General features: G+C 38.8%; 3 protein-coding genes across 5 annotated transcripts in view; 2 read left to right on the top strand and 1 right to left on the bottom strand.

The window, feature by feature from the left end:
- Positions 1-4,851: 4,851 nt before the first annotated feature.
- On the top strand, positions 4,852-6,954 carry LOC122653461 (protein IQ-domain 26-like). The gene is made up of 3 exons (XM_043847292.1): positions 4,852-5,448; positions 5,983-6,141; positions 6,230-6,954. The coding sequence occupies exons 1-3, from the start codon at positions 5,038-5,040 to the stop codon at positions 6,947-6,949; spliced, it is 1,290 nt and encodes a 429-aa protein (XP_043703227.1). The 5' UTR covers positions 4,852-5,037; the 3' UTR covers positions 6,950-6,954.
- Positions 6,955-8,959: 2,005 nt separating this feature from the next.
- LOC122653462 (probable pectinesterase 53) lies at positions 8,960-11,582 on the bottom strand. Its single transcript, XM_043847293.1, has 5 exons — positions 11,224-11,582; positions 10,767-10,956; positions 10,456-10,662; positions 9,813-10,048; positions 8,960-9,107 (listed from the first exon to the last, which is right to left on the bottom strand). The coding sequence occupies exons 1-5, from the start codon at positions 11,580-11,582 to the stop codon at positions 8,960-8,962; spliced, it is 1,140 nt and encodes a 379-aa protein (XP_043703228.1).
- A 6,822-nt stretch (positions 11,583-18,404) lies between these two features.
- Positions 18,405-23,056, top strand: part of LOC122655798 (probable glutamate carboxypeptidase LAMP1) — a 20,264-nt gene continuing 15,612 nt past the window's right edge. For 2 of the 3 annotated variants that reach the window (XM_043850139.1, XM_043850138.1), the window contains exons 1-7: positions 18,468-19,428; positions 19,841-19,908; positions 20,699-20,780; positions 20,921-21,013; positions 21,874-22,026; positions 22,365-22,433; positions 22,648-22,738. In XM_043850139.1, the coding sequence (XP_043706074.1) occupies positions 18,967-19,428; positions 19,841-19,908; positions 20,699-20,780; positions 20,921-21,013; positions 21,874-22,026; positions 22,365-22,433; positions 22,648-22,738 (1,018 nt within the window). In that variant the 5' untranslated portion in view covers positions 18,468-18,966. Of the gene's footprint in view, positions 19,429-19,840; positions 19,909-20,698; positions 20,781-20,920; positions 21,014-21,873; positions 22,027-22,364; positions 22,434-22,647; positions 22,739-23,056 lie in introns of all 3 variants that reach the window. The other variant, XM_043850140.1, reaches the window with a different exon arrangement.

Raw genomic sequence — 23,056 nt, 5'->3', positions numbered from 1 at the left:
GCCAGGAGTTTATATATATAAATACTAATGATCTTTTAGTTTTGGTTTTAAACATATGATAATTTTTTAAGGGAGATTGTTTCCTGGGGGGGGTGTAGCCTCCATTAGCATCCCCTCTATATCTATCTCTTATCCCCCATGAAAATATGAAATAAACTCTCAAGTCCACGTATTCTCCACTACCCACTAGGAAACACCCTCCCATTTTTTAAAACATGGGCAAGAGAACGCTATCTGATCACATGGCCCCTACATCAACGAGGAGGCCAATGGGAGCATGAAGGCTAGCATCATGGTGGATGGGATTTTTACCTTTCTATGGAGGTGGAGTGGTCATTTTGCATCGCACCCCCTGTGTCTAGCACTCTAGACACAAGGGCCACACAATCAATTAGCGTTCTTTTTCCCTATTTGGATACCAATCGATTGAATCAAAACCCTCTCAAAAACCTTGTGAGGATGCGTTAGTGCCTTCTCTCTCTCTCTCTCTCTCTCTCTCTCTCTCTCTCCATGAAATTATTTTTCTACCCTCTCATATATGAAACTATTCCATCGCACCTCATTGATACATTCCATATATATCACTTACCTAGATAACCCTTTACTCCCTACATTTATATATACTTTTGACCTATGTGGCATGCTACATTTAAGATAATATTTAAAAATGAGATAGATAGGGTTTCTTATAAAACAACCCACCTAGTGTTTTACAAATGAAATTGTCATGGCAATTCATTTCACTAAAAGACATAGTTACTCACGTTTATTACTTTTTAGAACTAAGTAAATCTCATGCATGTCTTTGGGTTGGATTTTATATGGGTTTGAATATTTTAAAAAGGTCAATATGATATTGGTAACCTTAACATTGAAGTGTGTGGAACTCACCAATTTTGAAATAGGCAACATGTCCCATGGAACATAAAATATGTGTGGAACTTGTCGATTTGGATGGGTAACTAAGCTCAATAACACAAGAAGGCAGGCCAAAGGTGTCATCTAGGTGTTCTTGTACCATATATACCATAGAATTATGTGGAGTATTTAATATTTGGGCAAGAGAACATTAATCGGTCGTGTAGCTTCTGCACCAGTGTGGTAGCCAATGAAAGTGCACACAAAGACATTAGTTTGTTTATCGACGGAAACGCTAACCACACGATCAGTTAACGTTCTGTTTCCCTTAATATTTTTATACTCATTTTATTCGTCTTTATTTAATTATACATACTTAATCATAATGCCCCATGTTTGCGCAAAATAAGCACACATGGTAGGTTAGGGAGGAGAGGCATTTTAGTAACAAGTAGACCTGACCATCCCCTAGTTTCATGCTTTTTCCCCTCCTTTGTGGCAACGTGGCAAGTTTGAAACACACAAAATTTATAGCCTCAAAATAAAATTAAAATATTAGAACATTTTAAAGGGAATTTTTAAATCTCTGATGTATTCATAAATACTCCCCTATAAAATACTTATTTACAATTATATCAAGAATCATAAACTTAAAGGTTACTTGTATCTCCTTCTTGATAGGTTAATATTGATTTTTTTTAAAGAAAAGTTTTGCATCTTTCACCTAAGGAAAAAAGTTTGTATCGCACAAGTGACTAAAGAACACATGAATCAAAGAGATACTTGTGAAGTATAGAGACCCTATTACCTAAATGGATCAGGTCAATTAGTTTTCTCTTAATTAGGCTCCATTTGTTTTCATGTAAAAAGATAGATAGTGAATTTTTTTTTCTATAAATATAAATTTTATCTGTTTATTAATGTAAAACATATATATATATATATTTTAAAAGCGTAGAAAAAATTTACATTACAAAATATTTAATGTAAAATATAAGGGTCCTTCTATACATCATTATAAAGAGTGAAGTTCTTCACTGTCTTTTCATCTATCCATCTAAATCGTTTTAATGAATTGAAGTGAAGGGTAATATTTGTAAATTCACTTACAATGGAATCTTGTAGAGAGATACGCCTAACTCTAGGATAGGATAGGCAGGTGAGAATCGTGAGATCGAGTGTGTAAGGCATGTGTTTTACACCCACAGGGTAAGTGTTGACATTTTTTGTTTTTTGGGTCAAATAGAAAATCATGTTATTTTGAAAAGGGAAAAGCCCATTGGGTGTGTGTGATGGGCTGAATATGCTTATATGAGATGGGCTAAAAGCACAACCTTCAAACTAGGCTCTTTACTCTTCTAAGAAATTCCTAATTATGTCTCAAAGCATTTTTTTTTTTTTCCATCTTCTCATCCAAATTAGAACTCCTGTTGTAGTCCTGCACCATTTTGAAATCTCACATTTTATTTGCTAAAAAAGTGCATCAAGGACAATCACTGAACTTATTTGTTTGTGTAGTTAGCAAGTTGGACCCGGCCTGAAATTGAAGAAAGTGGGTTATATATTGGCCCATGGACCATATCCATTAGTAAGATTATGTCCTAATGGAATCAATGGGCCAGTAAGGGTGTCAAAGTAACAGCTCAGTCTGGTTTTATTAGGCCTTTTAAAGTTTTTTTTCAATATACTTGGCCTTACTGAAATTCAACTGATAAGATGTTTGATCTCAGTCATTCACATATAAAAAGGAGGGGGGGGGGGGGTGAAGTGAATTTTATCAGTTTTATCTATTTTTCTTGTTTTTGTTTTTCAATTTCAATCCGAACAGTCCCTATTGCTCGATTTTATTGATTAGTCTGGTCGATTTAGGCCTCTTAATCGTTTCTAACGATCGAAACCAAAACCAAACCAATAAGAAAAATTGAGTGATCGATTTAGTTCCAATTGGTTCAATTAATTTTTGACACCCATATGTGCCAAGCTTAGAAGTTAGAAGAAACCTAGTCGTAGGAGTGTCAATTCCTAGTCCGAACTTGTTGGACCGAAAATCCATTTCGGTTTTTACTTACATGAAACGGGTAGAAAATTTGAACTAGATTAATCGAATGGACTAGAAACCAAACTTAAACGGAAAAAAAAAAATAAAAAAAATTGTAAAAATAGGAAAAATATTATAAAGAAAGTTTCTTTTTCCATTATTTGTAATGAACATTGGACTTAATTTTCCTCCATCTTAGGTGAATGAGAATCCATTCATCGTAGGTATGGATGGATAGGAGCAGCGATTGGGAAGGTATTTTAGGAACATACTAAAATGCTATAGCGGTGGGTGAACCATGAACATGTATGAAAAATCGAAACCAAACCAATAATAACCTAATAATGGACCGATAAGAACCCGTAAACTCAATCTGATAAAAGACTGAATCAGATCAAATCGGATCTAACCGATCGATCGACACTCGTACTGGTGGGGCCTCAATCTAGATCCCGTCAACTTCGCCATAAAAGATTCCGGAATAATGATGCGATTTTCACATGAGAAGTGCAGGGCCTCTGAGTTATGTGATGGGACTAGTGGACCATTCAGATTTCACTATTAATTCCATCGTACAGGCGGGAGGTTCGACTTTCGAACTTTTTACACTGTTACAGAAAATTATTGTTAGAAAGAGCGATACCGTGATAGCCAATAGGAGTTTCGCAGGACTCCCTGTCTGGGTCCCTCAAGTTTTACAATGGATCAAAACTGACGGTCGAGATCATCATCCAAAGTGATATGATATATAGGTATTAAAAATGGGCCCCACATGGACGGTATAAATGTACGTTACGAACATGACGGCAGCAATCGTCAATACTCAGTTAAAAACAGACCAGGCGGGTGGCTCTAGGATCGATCTTAAGTCTTAACCTGCAACTTCTCCCCTTAATCCACCGTTGGATCTGAATAACCATTTTTCATTGGTCTCCATCACCTGTTCCAGTCCAACTATTACCCGACAGAATCCGTCATTGAAATTACAATATTGTCCCTCAATCGCTTCGAATTCGTAAATTTTGAATCTCTCGTCCTGGCTTTTCCTAATAATTGCATTTTTCCATTTTTCAAATTGCAGTATTGCACCCAGATTTTCTTTGTAAAGATCTCTGGAGAACCAGATGATACGGAGACCAACAGAAAGATCTTCTACAAACCCAAAAAGATGAGGAGAAACTTGCAGGCTTTGGTAAATCATTTGCCAAAGAAGTGAGATATCCATAAGTGGTTGGTCTTTAATGGCGACGATGCAGAAGACCAAACCAGACTGGGGAAGCTTAGATTTCAGAATCTGAATTCTGAAATCGAAACGAGTTCCTCTATTTTGTAACAGAAAATTTCTTCTCTCTGTCTCTCAAGAAACGCAGGAGGACCAAAGAGTAATTTTGATTCTCCTCTTACGTGGGGCTGAAGTGACAAAGTTGGATTGCGATTTGCGATAGAGAAAGATCAGTTCAGAAAATAGAAAAAAAAAGAGGGTAACAAGTGCGAATCATAGAAAAACTGAGGAGACTCACGAGAGCGTCAGTGGCTGTGAACGTTGAGGTATCTTACTATTTTAGAGGACATGTCGTTCCAGACAGTTTGAGAGTTGAAAAGTATATAGTAAGGCAATACTGCGAGGGGAGGGTGAAAGAGAGAAAGCCGGATTGAACAGAGTGGAAAAAATCCGGGGTTTTGTTACCCCCTGAAATTTCAGAAAGGTAGATTGATCTTTCTCTCTGCAATTATTTCTCTTTTTTAGTGGCTCTCTGTGCTGGGTAATGGGTTTTGTCTATAATTCATTTGTTTAATTTGAGTTTCAAGATTTTATTTTACAGTCTCTGTATCTTTCCGTGACATTTTTTTGTCTTCTAATGTAGTTAGTTCTTCACTAAATTTTGATATGTTCCCATTTTCTTCTTTTAATCCTTTCTCTCTCTCTCTCTGAATATTTTAAGATTTTGCTTCATGTAATTTAATTTTTTCTCCACTCTTGAATTGTCAGGTTACTCAGTTCCCTGTTTGCAACATGGAAAGCTGGACTTGGGTTTTCTCATTTTGTCCCTTATCGAATTAACTTCCTGCTCTGTAGAGGCGCTCATCGAATATCTTCTAGCACTTCCTCAAGGTTTCTTCAATTGAGATTTTCGGAGAAAATGGGAAGAGCAATGAGATGGTTCAGGAGCTTGCTGGGGATGAAGAAAAAGAAGGAACAGAGGGAGAACTCTAACGGTGGTGAACAGAAAGATAAGATAAGGTGTAGTTTTGTTAAGTCGGGGAACGATTCTGGTGGGGCTACTCAGATCCTAGCAAGTTTACCGGCAAACATTTCTGCAGTTGATGCTGCTTGGTTGAGGTCTCATTACACTGAAACGGAGAGTGAACAGAACAAGCACGCAATTGCAGTGGCTGCGGCCACGGCTGCCGCAGCTGACGCTGCTGTTGCCGCTGCACAAGCGGCGGTTGCAGTTGTGAGACTAACTAGCCATGGGAGAGGGACGATGTTTGGTGGAGGGCGGGAGAAGTGGGCTGCAGTGAAGATTCAGACTGTCTTCAGGGGTTATCTGGTAAGTGGGTTTTTGATTTCTTGGACTTTAAAGGCTAAATCTTTAGGTAGTTGAGTGAGTTTTATTTTAATAAATTTCCCTCTTTTTCTCTTTCAAAATATTAACGATGAACAGCCCTCGCTCTGTTTAATATTCATCTCCTTTTCTTCCCACTGTAGATGAACGTTTTTCTCAACTTCATTTCTCTTCTTTATTTGTCCTTGCCTGCGTCGGTTAGGATTTACCCCAGACTTGGCAAATTTAAGTTCTTCTGTTACCTTATTATTATATTTCGTTCTGTGTTCTTGCGCTTTGTTTTGAATCCGAGTATGATAGTTGTTTCCTAATTCTGTAGTTATTTTGTTTTGCTTAACTTAATTTCTCCTGCTACTTTACCAGCCAAGTCTGCTTCTCATTATGTCCGTGTCCGTGAGTTTGTCTGTTTTTGCTTTAAATCGATGGAGTAGGCTTCACATCAACCCTCTTTGCTTCGTACTTAATTTGTTCTATTTCTGGGAGCTTCTTGGCTGCTTAACATGGTGGTGTCTGTTGCAGGCTAAAAAGGCCCTTCGAGCTTTAAAAGGGCTGGTGAAGTTACAAGCCCACGTTAGAGGTTACCTTGTGCGTAAGCAAGCAGCTGCAACTCTGCATAGTATGCAAGCTCTTATAAGAGCCCAAGCGACTGTTCGCTCGCAGAGAGCTCGAAACTCCTCTGTAAGTTCAAACTTTTCACGTTTAAAATCCATTTAAGTGGTTGTACAAACAAATAACATTTGCTTCTCTTAAAAATCAAAATTTTCAGGAAAGGTTTGAGGAAACAAGAAGCGACCACACGGCTTCAATTCACAGTAGGAGGCTATCGGCATCATTGGAAAGTGCAATCAACAATTTGGATGAGAGCCCAAAAATTGTGGAGATCGATACTTGTAGGCCAAGATCAAGATCCCGAAGAACCAATGCATCAATGTGGGATTCCGGTGAAGACCCACCTTATGAAACGATATCGTCACCTCTGCCGTGCCAAATTCCTTGTCGTGTCTCCATACCCGAGAGCCGGAACTACCAAGATTTCGATTGGAGCTTGACGGGTGATGAGTGTAGGTTTTGCACGGCACAGAGCACCCCGCGTTTTGTGAATTCGGGAGGTTCGAATGCACCCGTAACGCCGGCAAAGAGCGTGTGCGCAGAGAACTTCTTCAGGGGTTACTCTAACTTCCCCAATTACATGGCGAACACACAGTCCTTCAAGGCCAAAGTGAGGTCCTACAGCGCCCCGAAGCAGAGGCCTGAGCCGAGTCCAAGGAAGAAGCTATCGCTGAATGAAATGGTTGAGTCGAGGGCCAGTTTGAGTGGAGTTCGGATGCAGAAGTCATGTTCTCAGGTTCAAGAAGCATTTTTTAAGAACGCGATAATGGGTAGGCTGGACAAGTCGGCAGAGTTTGTAAGGAATTCAGAGAGGGAGTACCTGCAAAGAAGATGGAGTAGTAGAGGGGAGATGGCAATGGCAGAGAAGATGACTTAATGGAGCTTTCTGCTGTGAATTATGCTATTGCTATGAGCTCTGGTATAGAATACCCTATAGGACGATGGAACACAACAATGTCAATGTGTGTTTGTAAAGAAGAAATCCAGGGAAAAAAAAAAAATTCACCACCGAATTCACATCCAATTGTGATGATGAGGGTGGTGATTTCTGAGATGAAATCAATGATCCATCATCATCAATGTTCTTTTTTCTTTTTCAGAATTGAATAAGGGTAATGATTAGGGATTGATTTGACTGAATCATCATAGTCTTAGTCTCTCTTGGGCTCCGTCCCTTTCTCCTTCTCTTCGAGGCTTCTCTGTGTCGCCAATTCTCTTCCCTTCTTCGAGACATCGATTGCTGTTAAAAAAGCTTTCGTGAAGCGTGTCACTGCGAAGTGCGAGCTGTGAAGTCTCTTTTTCTCTCTCAGACAAACATACAAACACTTCATGTTTGTCAATTTCCATGGATAATGATCATAGACTACTAATTCCTAGGCTAAAAAATGGCTAATAATAGCTCTGCCCTTTTTGACGAAACCAAACCAATCAACCAACATTATTGTATACCTGGGGGCGACTGAGCTGCCTCTCTTTCAGATTGGCTCATTTGTTTTTCATTTTTATGGATCATGTTGGCCCCTTCTCATAATCCTCACCAGAACGGTCCACTATTTTGACCCAAATGAAATTTGAGGATCAAATTCAATAAAATACCTTTTTCTTTCTATGTCCACTGATCTGGTGCGAGAGATCCATATAGGGTTTATAGGGCTTAGGCAGAATCTGGTTGATTTTAATCGATTCTTGACTGATTCGAACAGAATTGGAATGGAATTAGTTCCCTAGATTTTGATTTCATACAGGCTTTTCTAGAATCAGTCCCAAAAATCTTAGACAATCTTATGGTTGGTCGAGCACATGTTAGTCTCCTTATATCCATTATTTACTGGTTTTACGTGGGGAAGGGTTGGGAGTTTAATCTACTTTGAAAGCTCTTTGAACGAGGAAATAGAGAAAAGGGATAGGGGGTTCTGGTGTGGGACGTCAAGCTTAGCGGTCTTCCGTTTTTTTTTTTTTTTGGTAAACTTAGCGGTCTTCCGTTAGAAACATAGATTTTAAGAAAGAACACTTGAGATCATTAGTATTATTATAAGGAAGTGTGACCTTTTTAACTATATAGCTTAATCCCATTTTGAAAGCTTAGGTTAGTTTAAAAACTCCATTAATACACAAATCGAGGAGCAGCTTCCCTCTTCCCTTATTTTTAATTTCAAAGTTTGAATTTTGAAAGGGTGTTTTCCAAAACATGGTATCAGGTATGGTATCGTTCATTAATGATCAATAATGATACCAATATCGATATTGGTATGAAACGGCGTATCGGACTGATTCAAGATAAAAAGGTACTTTTAGATATTAAAAAAAAAAAAAACATTTTTAATTGTAGCGGTCAATCTGTATCGACTTAGTATCAGTATCGGTTTGGCTGATGCAACAAGATTACCGAGGTTTGCTTATACCTTCTTCATTGTTTTAAAATTGGGTACATTTTGTTACCCTTTGGGAATCGCTTGTGAATAGAGATGGGCTTGTGGTTATCTGTTTCCTTACCCATTATGGGCTGAGATTTTACCTAAGAGATGTGTACAGTTCTCTCACATGAGCTAACTCATGTAGGGGGATTTTTCATTTTTTTTAAGGGCGGGACAGTCATTTCAAAGGTGTTGTGTTGTATTTAGGGGTAGACTGCACACGACTAGACATCATTCTTTTTCCCAAAACGAACTATCACTAGAAAATTTTTATTGATGTTATTTTAATGGGAAAAATATCTCGATGTCCCTATGTGGGGATATTTCCCACATCCTCTGTCATCCATGACACTCTCTATGACGTCCCTATGTGGGGATATTTCCCACATCCTCTGTCATCACTGACACTCTCTATCCTCTTTGATCATATAGACCGTTTTATTGACGTGCTCCAATTGATATAGCATAGCGCATTACAGGTGGATCCACTCAGATCCGTCAATGAAGCTGAGGGAAATAAAAGACTTGGCCTCCTCATCGCTCAACTCTCTCGACCATTTTACTCTTCCTGAAGTGACTGCTCCTGGCCCAGTGCACTTGTACTGTCCATAGAATACGGTTCTGTAGAGCCACAATGAAAACTTGGAGTTAGAAACTAAACAAGCCAAACAAGAACCTAACCCAACAAAAAATTTGGACTTGGGTTGGTTTTTGTTTGGTCTAATCTTATCTGTTCTACTTATCACCTATTACACTCTGAGAAGCCCATGAAAAAAAAAAAAATTTTGGGTAAAAAAGCCCATGAACAATGAAGTAGGGGTGTCAATTGGTTAATTAGGTTTGGTTTCGATTGGATTGAACTGATTTGGGTTTGGAATTAGCTCAAATTGAAACTAAACCGTTAAGACAAAGTTTGGTTGCAATCCTATTTAGTTCAATCTTTTATTGAAATGCCTTAATGGCTTCTTATCAATCCATTAAAAGTATTGGGAAAATATGTTTTGTTTCTTTGTATTTTTTTAAAATTTTTTTTCTTGATTTGTATTGGTTTTTTACGGTGTTTTCCCGATTTCAGTTTCCGGTTCATTTAGTAAATTCGGTAGATCTGATTGGGTTATCTACTGGTTTCAAACCAAAACCAAACAATTAGGGTTTGGTTCAGTTTATCCAATTTTATGGTCCATTTCGCTCAGTTGAATTGGTTCGAGTTGGAAATTGACACCTCTACAATAAACAATGAAGTATATCCACAGAAGAAAAAAAAAGTGAAAAACATTAGCAAAGACAAAAAGAAGATGAAAAGAGAAGGGTTTTGGTTTTACTTACATTTCCCTTTTGGGGTCTCCCCAGTCATACCAGCCTTCGGGAATGATAATGTTGTCCATATATGTATAAGCAAAGACAACCCTAGAGAAGGTACCCCATGCCCTACCAAGATAGAGAGCTCCTGACCCTGTGACCTTGCAGTTCAGAAAAGAGAACCCAGTGTCTTCTAGTAGGCTTCCCCTCCTTTGTGCTGTGAGTGCTCCAGTGATCTGAGCTATTGCATGCACATGACACCCCTGGGAATTGAATACTCAAATGTTAATCACCATTAACTTGCTCTCCATTATGGGCTTAGCAATGAACAGCAAGGTTATATAACATGGTATCGGTACTGGTATGGATCGATTGTATCAGACTTCGAGACCAAAAAACGACTTTTTGATTAAAAAAATCCATTTTTAGGTATCGGTATCGGTCTCAGGGGATACTGATACCTAAAACCCTGATATGCTTAATTGGAGCTCTGTATGGTTTTACATGAATATGTAGCATTCCTACTAATGGGTTAGGATATCTCTTCTTTTGGGCCTACAAAGTGGCAGCTGCTGCTCCTTTTTGTTTGTATAGTACTTTTCTTTTCTCTGAAAAGGGAAGGCTAGAATTTCAGAAAACAAAGGGAGGAGAGGAAATTTTAGAACCAAACCTCATAAAGTGAGAGACCATTGCCAAAGATGAAATCCACAGAGCCTTCAATATAACAATCCTTGTAATAGTGTCTACCCATGTGATCATATAGTGTATCTTGGGCTCCCAAGAATCTACAACCCCAAAAGGCTGCTGTATCTCCTGATATCCTAAATGCTACTGCTTGCTTTCCCACAGCTCCTTGTGGTGGAAGAGGTGCTGTGTTCTGCATCAGACAACATATAATTACAGTTTTTTATTTGTAATTTAATATCAGAACAGATGGTGGGGGAGAGAGAAAGAGAAATGAAATAGAGAAACTATTATTACCTTAAAAGTGATGTTTTTTGCTATGAAATAAGGGGAATTCACAGCAAAAGTTGCTGAATTGAAGGTACCAAGAGGCTCCCCTTTTGGCCCGATTGTTTCAGCTGTGTCTCCCCATTGGATGATGGTTGTATCTGCTCCTGCTCCTTCTATGGTTATGAAAGATTTTAAGTTTGGTATATTCACCTTCTCCCTGCAAATTTCATGTGGTGGAATCAAATCCATATCACCTCTTCTTGTAATCCAAAGACAAAACAAATCCCAACAAGGCAAACGATGCTAAAAAGTACAATTCATCTGCACATGTAACCAGAAAAAAAAAGAAAAAGAATTACAGTCATCAATGAAACTTCACTGCATTCATTGGAAACATACTGATATTATCAGACTGGATAACAAACAATGTAACCTGAGTACAGAGAACTCCCAAAAACCTCAATGACAAGAACCCAACACTCACATATAAACTCCTGCATTGACCTTGATCACAACTCTCATAAGATTAGTCGAGGGAAGTGAATCGATGGCGGCTTGAATCGATGTAAAATCTCCAGCTGCAGGGTTCTTATGGACAATAAGAGTATAAGAAGGGAAGAATTTGTTCTTTGCTGAGGAGAAGAGAGAGTGTCTGAGGCCCCCAACAAACCTGACCCATTTCGTGAATTGCTGTTTTGTAAATTTGGTATAGGTTGTATTAGGTGATAAACGCTTCCCTGTGTACTTCTTCAGACTGATTCCTTTAGTTTGGCATAGTGTTTGGCTTGAATTAAGGAGGAGAAGAAGGAATATAATACCCAGACTATGTCTAAAATTTGACATTCTGATGAGAGATGGAGGAGAATAAGAATGTCTGTGTTTGTGAGAAAGAGGAGATTATATAGAATAGTAGCTTTGAAGATTCAAAACTCTTTATTTCTTCAGTTTCTGGAGACTCCTTATTGTCTCTCCATAAAGGCTTCTTAAAGATAATTTTTTGTTCAGTTGCTAGAGAATCTTTATGTTGTCTCTTCATGAAAGCTTCTTAATGACACTGTATTTTCAGTTTTTTGAGACCCTTAATGTCTGCTCTTAAAGTCATCATACCTCAATTTAATTGCAGGTTCTGATATTTTCAATAGTTCTGAGATAAGGATAAGTTTGGATAAGAAGGGTGTTAAACCAGTTATGGCTGAACAAGAGAAAGATGAAACCATGACTGAAGCATCAGGGAGAGTTGCCAATGAAGGAACTCTGAAGCATAAAATTGATTTGTGGAGGGAAAGTACAATTAAATGGATGGAAGAAGTTGAAAACATTTCTAGGGAGAAGAGCAAAATGTTTGAGCTACTGGATAGAGTATCGAAAACAGCCAATTGTCTCAAACCCAATTGATTTTGGGCGCGAAGGAAACCAAACATAAAACTTCTGACGTAGTGGAGGAAGATCAAATCAAGTGCATGAATTCTGAGTTGATTCCCAGGGCTGCTGTTGGAGTATCTGTAATTGCCATATCCATGGTTTTGGGGCTTCTTCATCTCAAGAACAGAACTGTAAAGGGTTCACACTGAAGGGTTCAGTCATATTCTGAATCTATTGTAGTAAAGACAAGAAGCTCAGAACTTTCACCTTCTGAATCTATGGCAGAAGGTGATTCTCTCATCTTCCACCTCCTGTTCATTCTAAGGACAGGGCTTTTAAAGATCTATCCCGTTCAGAGTCATCTGCTGCAGAATTCCTTTTATATGAAGCTTTACTGCTCAGGAGAACATTGTGAATAAAGAGGGCAGCACATGGTCACTCTTTTTCACTTTTTTGTTTGTGGTTGCAGAATTCTGATTTACTTAGAACTTCAACTGCAAATCTTCTGGACTACACAAGAATACTTGATAAATTAACCCTTACCTCTCTCCATTGTGCATATCTACATGGGGGGGGGGGGGGTGCTATGATCATTGTCACCATAATTCCAATTATTAGCATTATCGGGTGAGCGAGTGGCCTGTTGCCCTCGCCAATATGTTTTAGGACTAAGTCGCTTTTTTAGGCTTTAGTTTTCTTTGCTTTTATATGTCTTTAGGTTTGTTTGCCGCCTCTTTAATTTTCAATAAATTTTTTATTTAAAAAAAAAAAGAAACATTATCATCATTAATAATGTCACTTGTCACTTTCTCTCTAGGCCATAGAGGTGTAGCTTATGGAGACTGTTTTGGCTGTTCTATTCATTAAATGGGTAGGTGGTTCTTTGGAATCTACTATGCCCACAAGTTTCAGAATTTATCTCAATTCTCAATCATTTGACCCATCATGTATGAAATTTTCCTTAAAATTTGCATGAACCCCAAGGCCTGTGTAAAGAACTCTTTTTATTACGGGGGTCTTCAAAGTGAAATTATAATCAAAACATCTTGAAATATGTTGAAAAATTATTTAATATTTTAAAATTAAAGATTCAAAATACGTTTGGTTTTTTTTGTTGGGTGTCTTTTGAAGATATCCCTTGATTGTGTCTCTTCCTCTCAGATATATGTATGTATCGATCGATACCTAAATCCATACATATAGCACAAAATGATGGTGGATTCAATCTCCGGACTTGACAACATCATGTCATGGACTTTAACAGCTGAGAGAGTTGACAGGTTCATCATCATCATCATCTCCATTGTCATTGAGTTAGTCAGCATTGTTGACATCACTTCCTTTTATAATTCTAATCTTTTAAGGGAAAGGTGAGTCAGGTGACACATGACGATTCTTAAAATAAGAGAGGGGTTGGTAATTTCGACCCTCATTATTCCCATCCAAGGGCAGTCAGCTTTTAGTGAAGGAATAACCATTCTTCTAAGAGAGAGGGCACATAAGTGCAGAACTACACAAGCTAATAGTGACAAATGGTTGAAAACTAGCAAAATTTGGAATCCTTGGAGAGCTTCATAGCCAAATAGTAGTCACTTTTATTCCAAAATAGAGAGTTGCAAGTTTGCAAATCTCTTCTCCAGTAAAAACCTTTCAAAGGTGCCATCTCAATTCACAACCAAATATTAGAATGGAGAAAAGTTTCCTATGGGAGAGTGTACTGCTCATGTCTAGAAACAGTGGGGGGGCAATGAAAGGCGAAAATCCCGCCCTCATGATTCTTCTTTGCACGTGTCAAGCTCCCCCACAAAAAACTCTTGCCCAATTAAAATATGGAGAAAAATTCTCTGTGGGGGGAGCACAAGGGCCACGCCCAAACATAGTGGGAGGCAAAATGACCCCCCACCCCCATGAAAGTTAGAAATTTTGCCCTTGAGATACCAATGCACGCTCTCATTGGATGCCGCACACACATGACAGTTGCGCCCCCAACAGATAATACAATTTGAGTAATTTTCTTCTGAAATTTTACAAATTTGATTAACAAATGATTGGGAGTAAAAGTCATGTCAAGTTCTGAATCTCCAATTCAAGTATTAACCAAATGCAGCAGTGTTTTTTTTTGTTTTTTTTTTCGTTTTTTCAATCTAAAGGAGGGATTAGTTGCTATGATGGACCTAGTAATTTTTTTTGGTGCAAATTGGAATTTATTTACGATGCAACAAAGTCCCAGAAAGGTCGTCATACAAAAGATGGCTTCATAGGTGCCATCTTATTTTTCAACAAAGTATATATATAAAAAAGGGAGATGGTTTCCTACATAGACAGTATGGATAGTGTATATGTTATGATTGGAAGAACTCACCCTCATAAACCGGTCTACAAGGGGAGGGAACCCAATATCATATATGCCCACATCCAATCCCTTATGGGACCGATGTGGGACTATTGCACATAACATTACCCCACCCTTTAACGGCCAACGTCCTCGTCGGCCCACTCCGGATCAGGTAGCCCTTTCTAGGCGGCTCCACTCTGCTCCAGGACCCTTTCTCGACGACAGGTAGTCCTTTCCTAGTGGTTCACACTCTGGCACCAGGTCGCCCCTCTCGAGTAGCCAACCGCAAAGGACGAGTCAATGAAAGCACCAATGTTATGATTCCAAAATCTGAGATGAGATTCAAGAACCATAGAAGGGGGATTTTCTCACTATTTCGAGTAAGTGAGGGTACTCCTGGGGAAAATACAGAGGAGGAGAGACTAAACTATTTTATTTCTTATTTCATATTTCATATCCAATGCATATGGTACAATCCCTATTTATAGGGTAATACAATCCAACTCAACCCTTAGTAACAACTAAGCTAACTAACTAACTAACCACCAAGACTAACTAATAATCCTAATCTATCTCTTAATCCACATTTATAATAGTATAATTTCATGCCTTGAAGAAGGGGGTATTAAGGTATTGGGTTCATGTTCTCTGTGCCGCAACGTAGGCTGCGGCCAGACACATGGGCTTGCCACTCAGGGGTATGGAGGTCATTGTGCCCACCCCCATGTGTTTGGCCGCAGCCTGCACCCCCAGCACAGAGAACATTCTGTCTAATATATTATGAAAAAACACTAAAAATAGAAAAGTTATATGAGACATTTAACAGAGGTAATGCTACAATAATTTGAATGTGCATAAAATTTTAAAATTAAAGTGACGTTGTACAAATTTTTTATCCTAAAAAGAAAAGCGTAGTATAATTTAATGGGTTTTCTTTTAGAAATTTGCGAATCTGCTGATGTTGGCAATGACGGTATCAATTTAATATAATAGAGTACCATGGAATCCAGGGTAGGAGTATCCTCTGAAGTCTTAACAAAGACAAAAATGTTTGTATAAAATAGAAGAGTGAAAAGATATAAAGGAAGGCTTTCATAGCTACACTAATAGAAAAACAAAACCAAAAGGTTCCAGTGGTCCATTGCCATTGCCATTGCCATCCATACAAACCAGGAAACTATAAGGAAAAAACAACACTAAAAAATATTTCTTTTTTGGTTTAAAATATAGGGTTTGCTATGTACTTTGTGTTTTGGACTTTTGCCCCACTGGCTACACATATACTAGTGGAAGTAAAATTGATTTATATTTTAGGTAAAAGATTCTCTTAGCTGTGACGCAGAGTACACTAGCATCTTCATGTTTATCTTTTTTCTTATATAAAATAATTTTAGGGAGAAAGTTCTCTATACGATCTCTTTTCTTCCTATTTGAAAAGGGATCCACATCCTTTACTTCCAAACTCGTACTTCCATCCTACTTCTAACAGCTCACAGTGCACTATCTGGCCTCACCCGCATCCAACGGATGATATTGAATATATTCAAAATATTTTGAAAAATCATGAGTTCTTGTTTAAACCACATTGAACCTCAAACCAAACCCACCCAATCGGTTCGATTTATCAACCCAAACCCATTTCACTCAAACTAAACCCAAACCTCTCATCCGCCTAGGTTTCAGATTGTTTAGGAGAAATCCGAAAAATTCCCAAATCCTCTCCATGACTCCATCGCTCCCTTCTTCTCTGCTTCCACCAGATCGGGTTAGGCTTAGCCTTCCACAAATTTGATCACAGTGTTAGCTCCATAATTTGTTTTGGGGGACAGCATTCTTGTTTGCATCTTCCCATGGATTTCAAGTTGACGTAGACAAGCTCTGCTACCTCTAAGAATCTTGAACATGAAGCATATGATAGAAAGCCCTCTTGCTGTTATCATGTAACATTTCTTCCGCCTTCATTTGTCATAACAAACAAAGGTTCCGACCCTCTATTCTTTTTTTCTTTTACTTTTGCTTTATTAGAAGCAAAGTCTAATCCCTCTCTCTCTCTCTAGTTGCTTGACAAGGGACATGATATGGGTGTTGGTTGAGCAACGATCCAGTCTACATGTACAAATAAAAATTTTAACTGTGACAACTCGTAATAAGCAGGAAGAAATTGTTTCTCTGCAATTACAAAGCTTCATGTCTTCAATCTTCAAAGTCAGTGGCACATTCACATTCATCGATCCAAAAACTCTGTTTTCAGCCAAGTGAGAACGGCTGAGCCCCTGTGTTCATGCTTCCAAAGTTGGGTGCTTGCTATTGGCTTATTCGAAACATATTTAGGAATACATCAACCATGAGTAGAATAAGTTCTCTTAAAACTCAAACAGAAAACCATAAGAAAATACAGGTTTGTTCTCTCACTGATTGGGTCTTTTACTTAACACGAATTGAAGGCTGAGAAAAATTCCAGAAAAGGTAAAATTTGTAATCTAAACTTTCTCCTCATTTTTTTGCTCTAGCTTTTGAGTCTTTTCAACAAATCAGTAGCGGGAAAGAATCAGCCATTTTCTCTCGGATTTAAGAAAAAAAAAACACAAATTTCTCATGAATCGGCTGCAACTATTCTGTTCTTGTAGATGAATGATTCATTGCTTCTTTTTTTTTTTTCCGGAAATCACCTAACACCTAAAACCCTAAAATCATTGTTATACTATGTTTCCTTGGGCTTTCGTCACGATGGAGGAACAAGAGCAGAAGAGGTTGAAGACGCGTCTTTGCCTTGTAGTAGAGCAGCCGGGAGGGAGGAAGAAGACGATGGCCCCAAATCGATTTGAAACCCTAGGCAAATGAGAGGATTTGGGTTTAGTTTGAGTGAAAAGGGTTTGGGTTGATGAGCCGAACCGATCGGGTGGGTTTGATTTGGGGTTCAATGTGGTTCAAATAGGATCTCATGATGTTTTCAAAATATTTTGAATACATTCAATATCATCCGTTGGATGCTGGTGAGGCCAGGTGGGACACTGTGAGTTGCTGGAAGTAGGATGGAAGTACGAATTTTGGAAGTAGAGAATGTGGATCCTTTGAAAAGACACTTCTACCTCCTTGTTTTGAGGAGGAAAGAGATAGATACATCGGAGTGTTGGAACATAGGAGTACTGGTGTAGGCCACACTCCTGGACAAAAAACTACTTCCCATAATTTTAATACAGTTTTATCGCACCTCATTGGTCTGTCCGAAAATATGGTCTATACCAATACACCCATGAGTCTATCTCTCTCCTCCTCATCTGAAAAGACATCTCTTCCTCCTTGTTTTGAGGAGGAGAGATATACACATAGGAGTGTATGCCAGCACTCCTGAATAAAGTTTTTTTTCTCATATTTTTTTGTTGGTAAACCCCTCTTCCATATGTTTAGAACCGAAAACATACATTACCAAACCCTGAACATACACACACACACACATTCTCTCTCTCTCACACATATGATAAACCTCTGAAGCCAAACATATACTAGTGGAGGTGAAATTGATTTAGATATTCGTTTTTAAAATGAAAACTAAATTTAATAAAGGGAAAAGGCTGAGGCTGGGCACGCTGGTATATCAAAATGCAATGACGACTAATTCTATCTCTCTTCCCTTATTTCAAATGATTCCCCTGCCTCTCTTATATGACGTTTGGTCTCAGTCCTGCGTCCCCATTGGTGCCGCCCACTTGTTTACCACACACGGGTGATGTGTCTATTCATCTTCCTTTAATAAAATGCACCCGAATTTTTTAATCACATAGTTATGTTAATAAAACAAATCCAATACATTAAACAAGCTCAGAAAACATAGTAGCCATTGTGTATTGACTATTGTCTGATAGTAATCTAATCCCCAAAAGCCAAACCTTCCAATATCCACAAAAACAGAATTACACACAAGAAGCGCAGCAAGAATTATGAGTTCTTCTCCCGAGAACTAAGAAACCCTTCTTGACAACAGAAAATCAATCCATGCTCAAGAGCACCACCACCACCATCACCGGCGGAGGAGGTGCCGCCACCTCCTTCACCACCACCACCCTACTCACAGCTATCTTCCTCTCCATTTTCCTCCTCACCACCTCCTTCACTCCCAAGTCGACCTATCACTCCCTCTTCACCTCCTTCTCCGACAACACCTCCATCTCACACAACCTCTTCAGTCTCACCCGCCGACCCCACGTCGCGGGTACCCAAGCCAACGCCGACACCGCCGCCTACGTCCTCTCCACTCTCGCTTCCTACACCCTTCGTTCTCACATCACTTCTTACCACGTGTCTCTCACTTACCCACTCTCCCGCACACTCATACTGACACGTTCACCGCCGGATGACACGTCTATCACCAAATTCGATCTTCGACAGGAAATCTACGCCGGCGACCCCTACGCCGACGTGGCAGGCGAGGTCCTTCCCACCTTCCACGCCTACGCCAAGTCAGGGACCACAGCGGGACAGGTGGTGTACGTTAACTATGGCCGCGTGGAGGATTACGTCACCTTGAAAGCGATGGGTGTCAACGTTTCCGGCAATATCGCCTTGGCAAGGTACGGTCAGATATTCCGCGGCGATATCGTACGGCACGCCTACGACGCCGGTGCCGTTGCCGTCGTCGTTTTCAGTGATACCAAGGATTACGGCGGTGGTGGAGGTGAGGGTGCGAGATGGTTTCCTGATGACAAGTGGATGCCTCCAAGTGGTGTTCAGGTAGGGACGGTTTATGGTGGGACCGGAGATCCGACGACACCTGGTTGGACTAGCACCAGCGGCTGTGAGAGGCTGTCCGTTGATGAAGTAGAGTTGCGTGGAGAGCTCCCCTTGATACCATCATTGCCAGTGTCAGCAGCTGATGGTGATGCAATCATTAGGTCCATCGGTGGACAAGTGGCCGGCGATGATTGGCAGGGTGGCATAAACGCTCCGGTTTACCGGGTTGGTCCTGGCCCTGGTTTCCTCAATCTCAGCTACACTGTAAGTGATAATATTTCTGGGACCCTAATAAAACTTCTAGTTCTTCTGGTTCACTGTTTGTTTCCTCTGATTGTTACGTTGGAAGAGAGTTTTGTGCCGGCCCTTCAAAACTTGGTAGTTCTGACTTCTGGGTAATGAATGCTCTGTTCAACATCTATCTTTGTCTATATTTTTTATTGGTAGTAGTCAATTATCAGCTGTGATATATAGATTGCTTGGTTGAATATCAATATTTTGTTGAATTGGTTGATGGATACTTGATTTGATCTTCAGATGTTTGATTGGTTGTGGTAAATTATCACCTTGTGATCCATAGAGGGATTGGTTGACTATCGATATTTTGTTCAGCTGGCTTGATGGGTACTTGATTTGATTTTCAGATTTTTGATTGGGTATTTGATTTAAACTTCAGGGAAATCAAGTCATAGCTACAATCCAAAATGTTTTTGGTGTTATCAAAGGATCGGAAGAGCCTGACCGGTATGCTTCATATTCATGCTTTATGATTCTCTCTTGCTACAACTTTGTCATAAGCCAAGTGATCAACTTCATTTAGCCATTCAATTAATTATTTGAAAGCTAGCTACCTAATGGTTGTGTCCTTGGACCATACAGGGTTTATTTAGCTGTTCTGGGGATAGTCTTTAATGTTCATTTTTGGTGCTTAAAGTCCCTGAAGAAGATTTCAATCCACCTGGCTTTTATTCCACCAATTATTTGTGACTTACTAATATACCACCATGGTTCCACCATTGTTTCAAATCTTAAGTAAAAACAGGAAGTAGATTGTAGAGTTTTGAGATGTTGAACTTTAAGTTGTGTTTGGTATGCATTCCAGGTCAATTTCGCATTCTTGGGTGATAAAAATAGTTGTTTTTATCATCTGAGAGTGCGAAATTGGCCTGGAATGCGTTCCAAGAATGCATACCAAACACAGCCTCAGATTCTTAACTCAGGAAGCCTCTGCTCTCATCTCATATCTGTACTGGTTACTGATAGCGAGATGGACCAGATGGTTCACTGTAACCAATGATAATCGCCTTTAATTAGTTGAGATCTCATCTAACAACCATCTTCCATTGGTACATGTGATTTTTATTAATTACACCTTGTGCTTTAATATAAAAAAGCTTACTATCATGAATAATGAGAAAATATTTGATTGCACAATGGCAGCATTAAAGAAGCAGAGGTCAGAGAAATATTCCTAAATTTTAGCCAACTCAATTTATATTTTATTCAATTCTAATTATGTTGCAATTATGTATAGATTTGTGCTACTTGGTAACCATCGCGATGCTTGGACATTTGGCGCAGTTGATCCGAACAGTGGGACCGCAGCACTACTAGAGGTTACTTAGGATTGAAATTTTTTTCATTCTCTTCTAAATTGATTCATGTTTTTCATGAAGTGGATACCATGTCCAATCCTAAAAGGAACAAAATATATTTCAATGGTAACTCTAGAGTTAATATTCTTTGGTGTCTGTAGGTTGCTAGAAGGCTTGGGAAGCTGAAGAAAAGAGGGTGGAGGCCAAGGCGAACAATTGTATTTTGCAATTGGGATGCTGAGGAGTATGGCCTGGTATCTTTCTCACACTCCATCTCTTGACCACCTAAACACATGCCATACCCTTACACGATTAAAATAAATATATAATCAGTATCACCCCCCAACTGTGGAACATTTGGTACCTTAATACTGTAATACTAAGAAGGATGCCAACCAAACAGGGCTGCATCCCTAATTGGCATTTGAGTCACATAAGGGCAAGAGAAGAACATCCCACTATGCAGAACTTAATAAACTAATAACCTTACTCGTAGAGGAATAGTAAGCCAAATATACCTACATGTATTATCAGTGTTTTTAATCACAATGTGACAAGAGCGGACCATATAGTTCAGTTGAATCATGGCAGGCCCCATAACAAAACACCTGTTTTGCTCATCTCTGCTAAGGTTAAAACATCAGTTGGGTGTCCTGCCCATGTGGTTTGTATTTCTTATCATATTATTAAGATTGAGTCCTTAATTAATAATATTTAATTTGTAGCTACTAAAATTTTCTGGTATCTTCTTTTTTCAATGTTTTCTCATATTTCTGTCTTTTACTGTTTTATCATTTTATGAGTATTAAATAAAGATATCTATATATACTTAATATGGTATATCTTTTAGGATCAAATTGTTTACTTATGCAGCATTTATTGTATTCCTTCTTACCAAATTTTTTCCCATTCTTTACAACAGGAAAAAAAAAAGGTGCATACCCAAAACTATACAATCTATTTTTTTTTATTAATAAGAAAATATTGATAGCAATAGCTCAATACCTAACGGCTTTGGTAATCAATTGGTTCCATGTATCCTAAAATATGAGTTATTAGGGAGTCAATCATATAGGAGCATGTGATCCACTTTAACCAATCCAGCCTTTTGCAGGTAGGATCAACAGAATGGGTAGAAGAGAATAGAGAAATGCTAGCTTCAAGGGTTGTCGCTTATTTGAATGTAGACTGTGCAGTCTCTGGGGCAGGATTCCATGCCTCTGCAACTCCTCAGCTGGATGAACTACTCAAACAAGCTGCTCAACAGGTCTAACAGCGGTGATGTATATTTACTGCATATTGCAATATATGGTGCAACTTTGTAACAGTAGAGGCAATAGCCTCCCCCCCCCCCCCCCTCTCCAAAAAAAAAAGGTAAATTAAATAAGCAATGGGAACAAAATCATTCACAACTACAGCAGCAACCTGAGTAGGGGTTGCATTATCATTGACAAAGTTCAAACAAGTACTTGTTGACGTTGATGTTGTACAAGGAAAAGCTTTTTGTTTTGGTTGTTTCCATTCTTGTTGAAAATATCTAGATTACTTTACTAGTTTTACTAGTTTCTCTTCGATCCTCCTTAACAAAGCTCATGGTTGTTGAAGGTTCAAGATCCAGATAACTCCTCACAAACAATGTATGATTCATGGATCGGCTCTGATGATTCCTCCAAGGTGGTTCCTGACCAAATTTCAACCTTTAGGTGATATTATGTTAATACATGCCTTTCAAGTATGAATAAGTCATCTTAATTAAATAAAAAAGGAAATATCCAATATCCTGCATTACCTTATTTATGCTCATTAAATGACTATATTATTAATGAATCTGGTTAAATTGTTACTTAGAAGTGGAAACCATTGATGAGTAAAAATTCTTCTCACTTTGAAGATTGGGAGGTTAGGAGGCGGGGGTTCAGATTATGCGCCTTTTATTCAACATGTTGGAGTTCCATCTGTTGACATGTTCTATGGAGGAGGTATGATCATATGCTTTTGCAAACTTTTGTTTATTTATAAACTGTAAGATACTCCTTATAATGAGATGCTTGCTGACTACAGAGCACAAATTAACTTTGTTGCAAAAATAAGGAAAGGGAGTGGGATAGGGAAAGCCCTTGTATAGAGACTAAACACAACAAAAAGATAATGAACCCATGAAAATATAAGAGAGGTATCAATGAAGGCCTCAAAAGTAAGATGATGAATGCCAACAATGTGTAAGTAAAATGTTATTCTTTGATTGTGTTCCATAGGTCGATTAGAAACCAGTTCAAAATTTTACCAACCCCAACCCC

The sequence above is a fragment of the Telopea speciosissima genome, chromosome 3 (assembly GCF_018873765.1).
Source record: "Telopea speciosissima isolate NSW1024214 ecotype Mountain lineage chromosome 3, Tspe_v1, whole genome shotgun sequence".
NCBI classification, from domain to species: domain Eukaryota; kingdom Viridiplantae; phylum Streptophyta; class Magnoliopsida; order Proteales; family Proteaceae; genus Telopea; species Telopea speciosissima.
The sequence above is the reverse complement of the archived record's forward strand: the minus strand, read 5'-3'. Positions and strand labels throughout refer to the sequence as shown.

Excerpts from the sequence above, each read along its gene's own strand:
- LOC122653461 (XM_043847292.1), top strand. The coding sequence starts at position 5,038 with ATGGGAAGAGCAATGAGATGGTTCAGGAGCTTGCTGGGGATGAAGAAA. Across the intron at positions 5,449-5,982 it reads CTGTCTTCAGGGGTTATCTG|GCTAAAAAGGCCCTTCGAGC; the intron begins GTAAGTGGGTTT and ends TGTCTGTTGCAG. Across the intron at positions 6,142-6,229 it reads AGAGAGCTCGAAACTCCTCT|GAAAGGTTTGAGGAAACAAG; the intron begins GTAAGTTCAAAC and ends CAAAATTTTCAG.
- LOC122653462 (XM_043847293.1), bottom strand. The coding sequence starts at position 11,582 with ATGTCAAATTTTAGACATAGTCTGGGTATTATATTCCTTCTTCTCCTC. Across the intron at positions 10,663-10,766 it reads CAAAAAACATCACTTTTAAG|AACACAGCACCTCTTCCACC; the intron begins GTAATAATAGTT and ends TGTCTGATGCAG. Across the intron at positions 9,108-9,812 it reads GGAGACCCCAAAAGGGAAAT|AACCGTATTCTATGGACAGT; the intron begins GTAAGTAAAACC and ends GTGGCTCTACAG.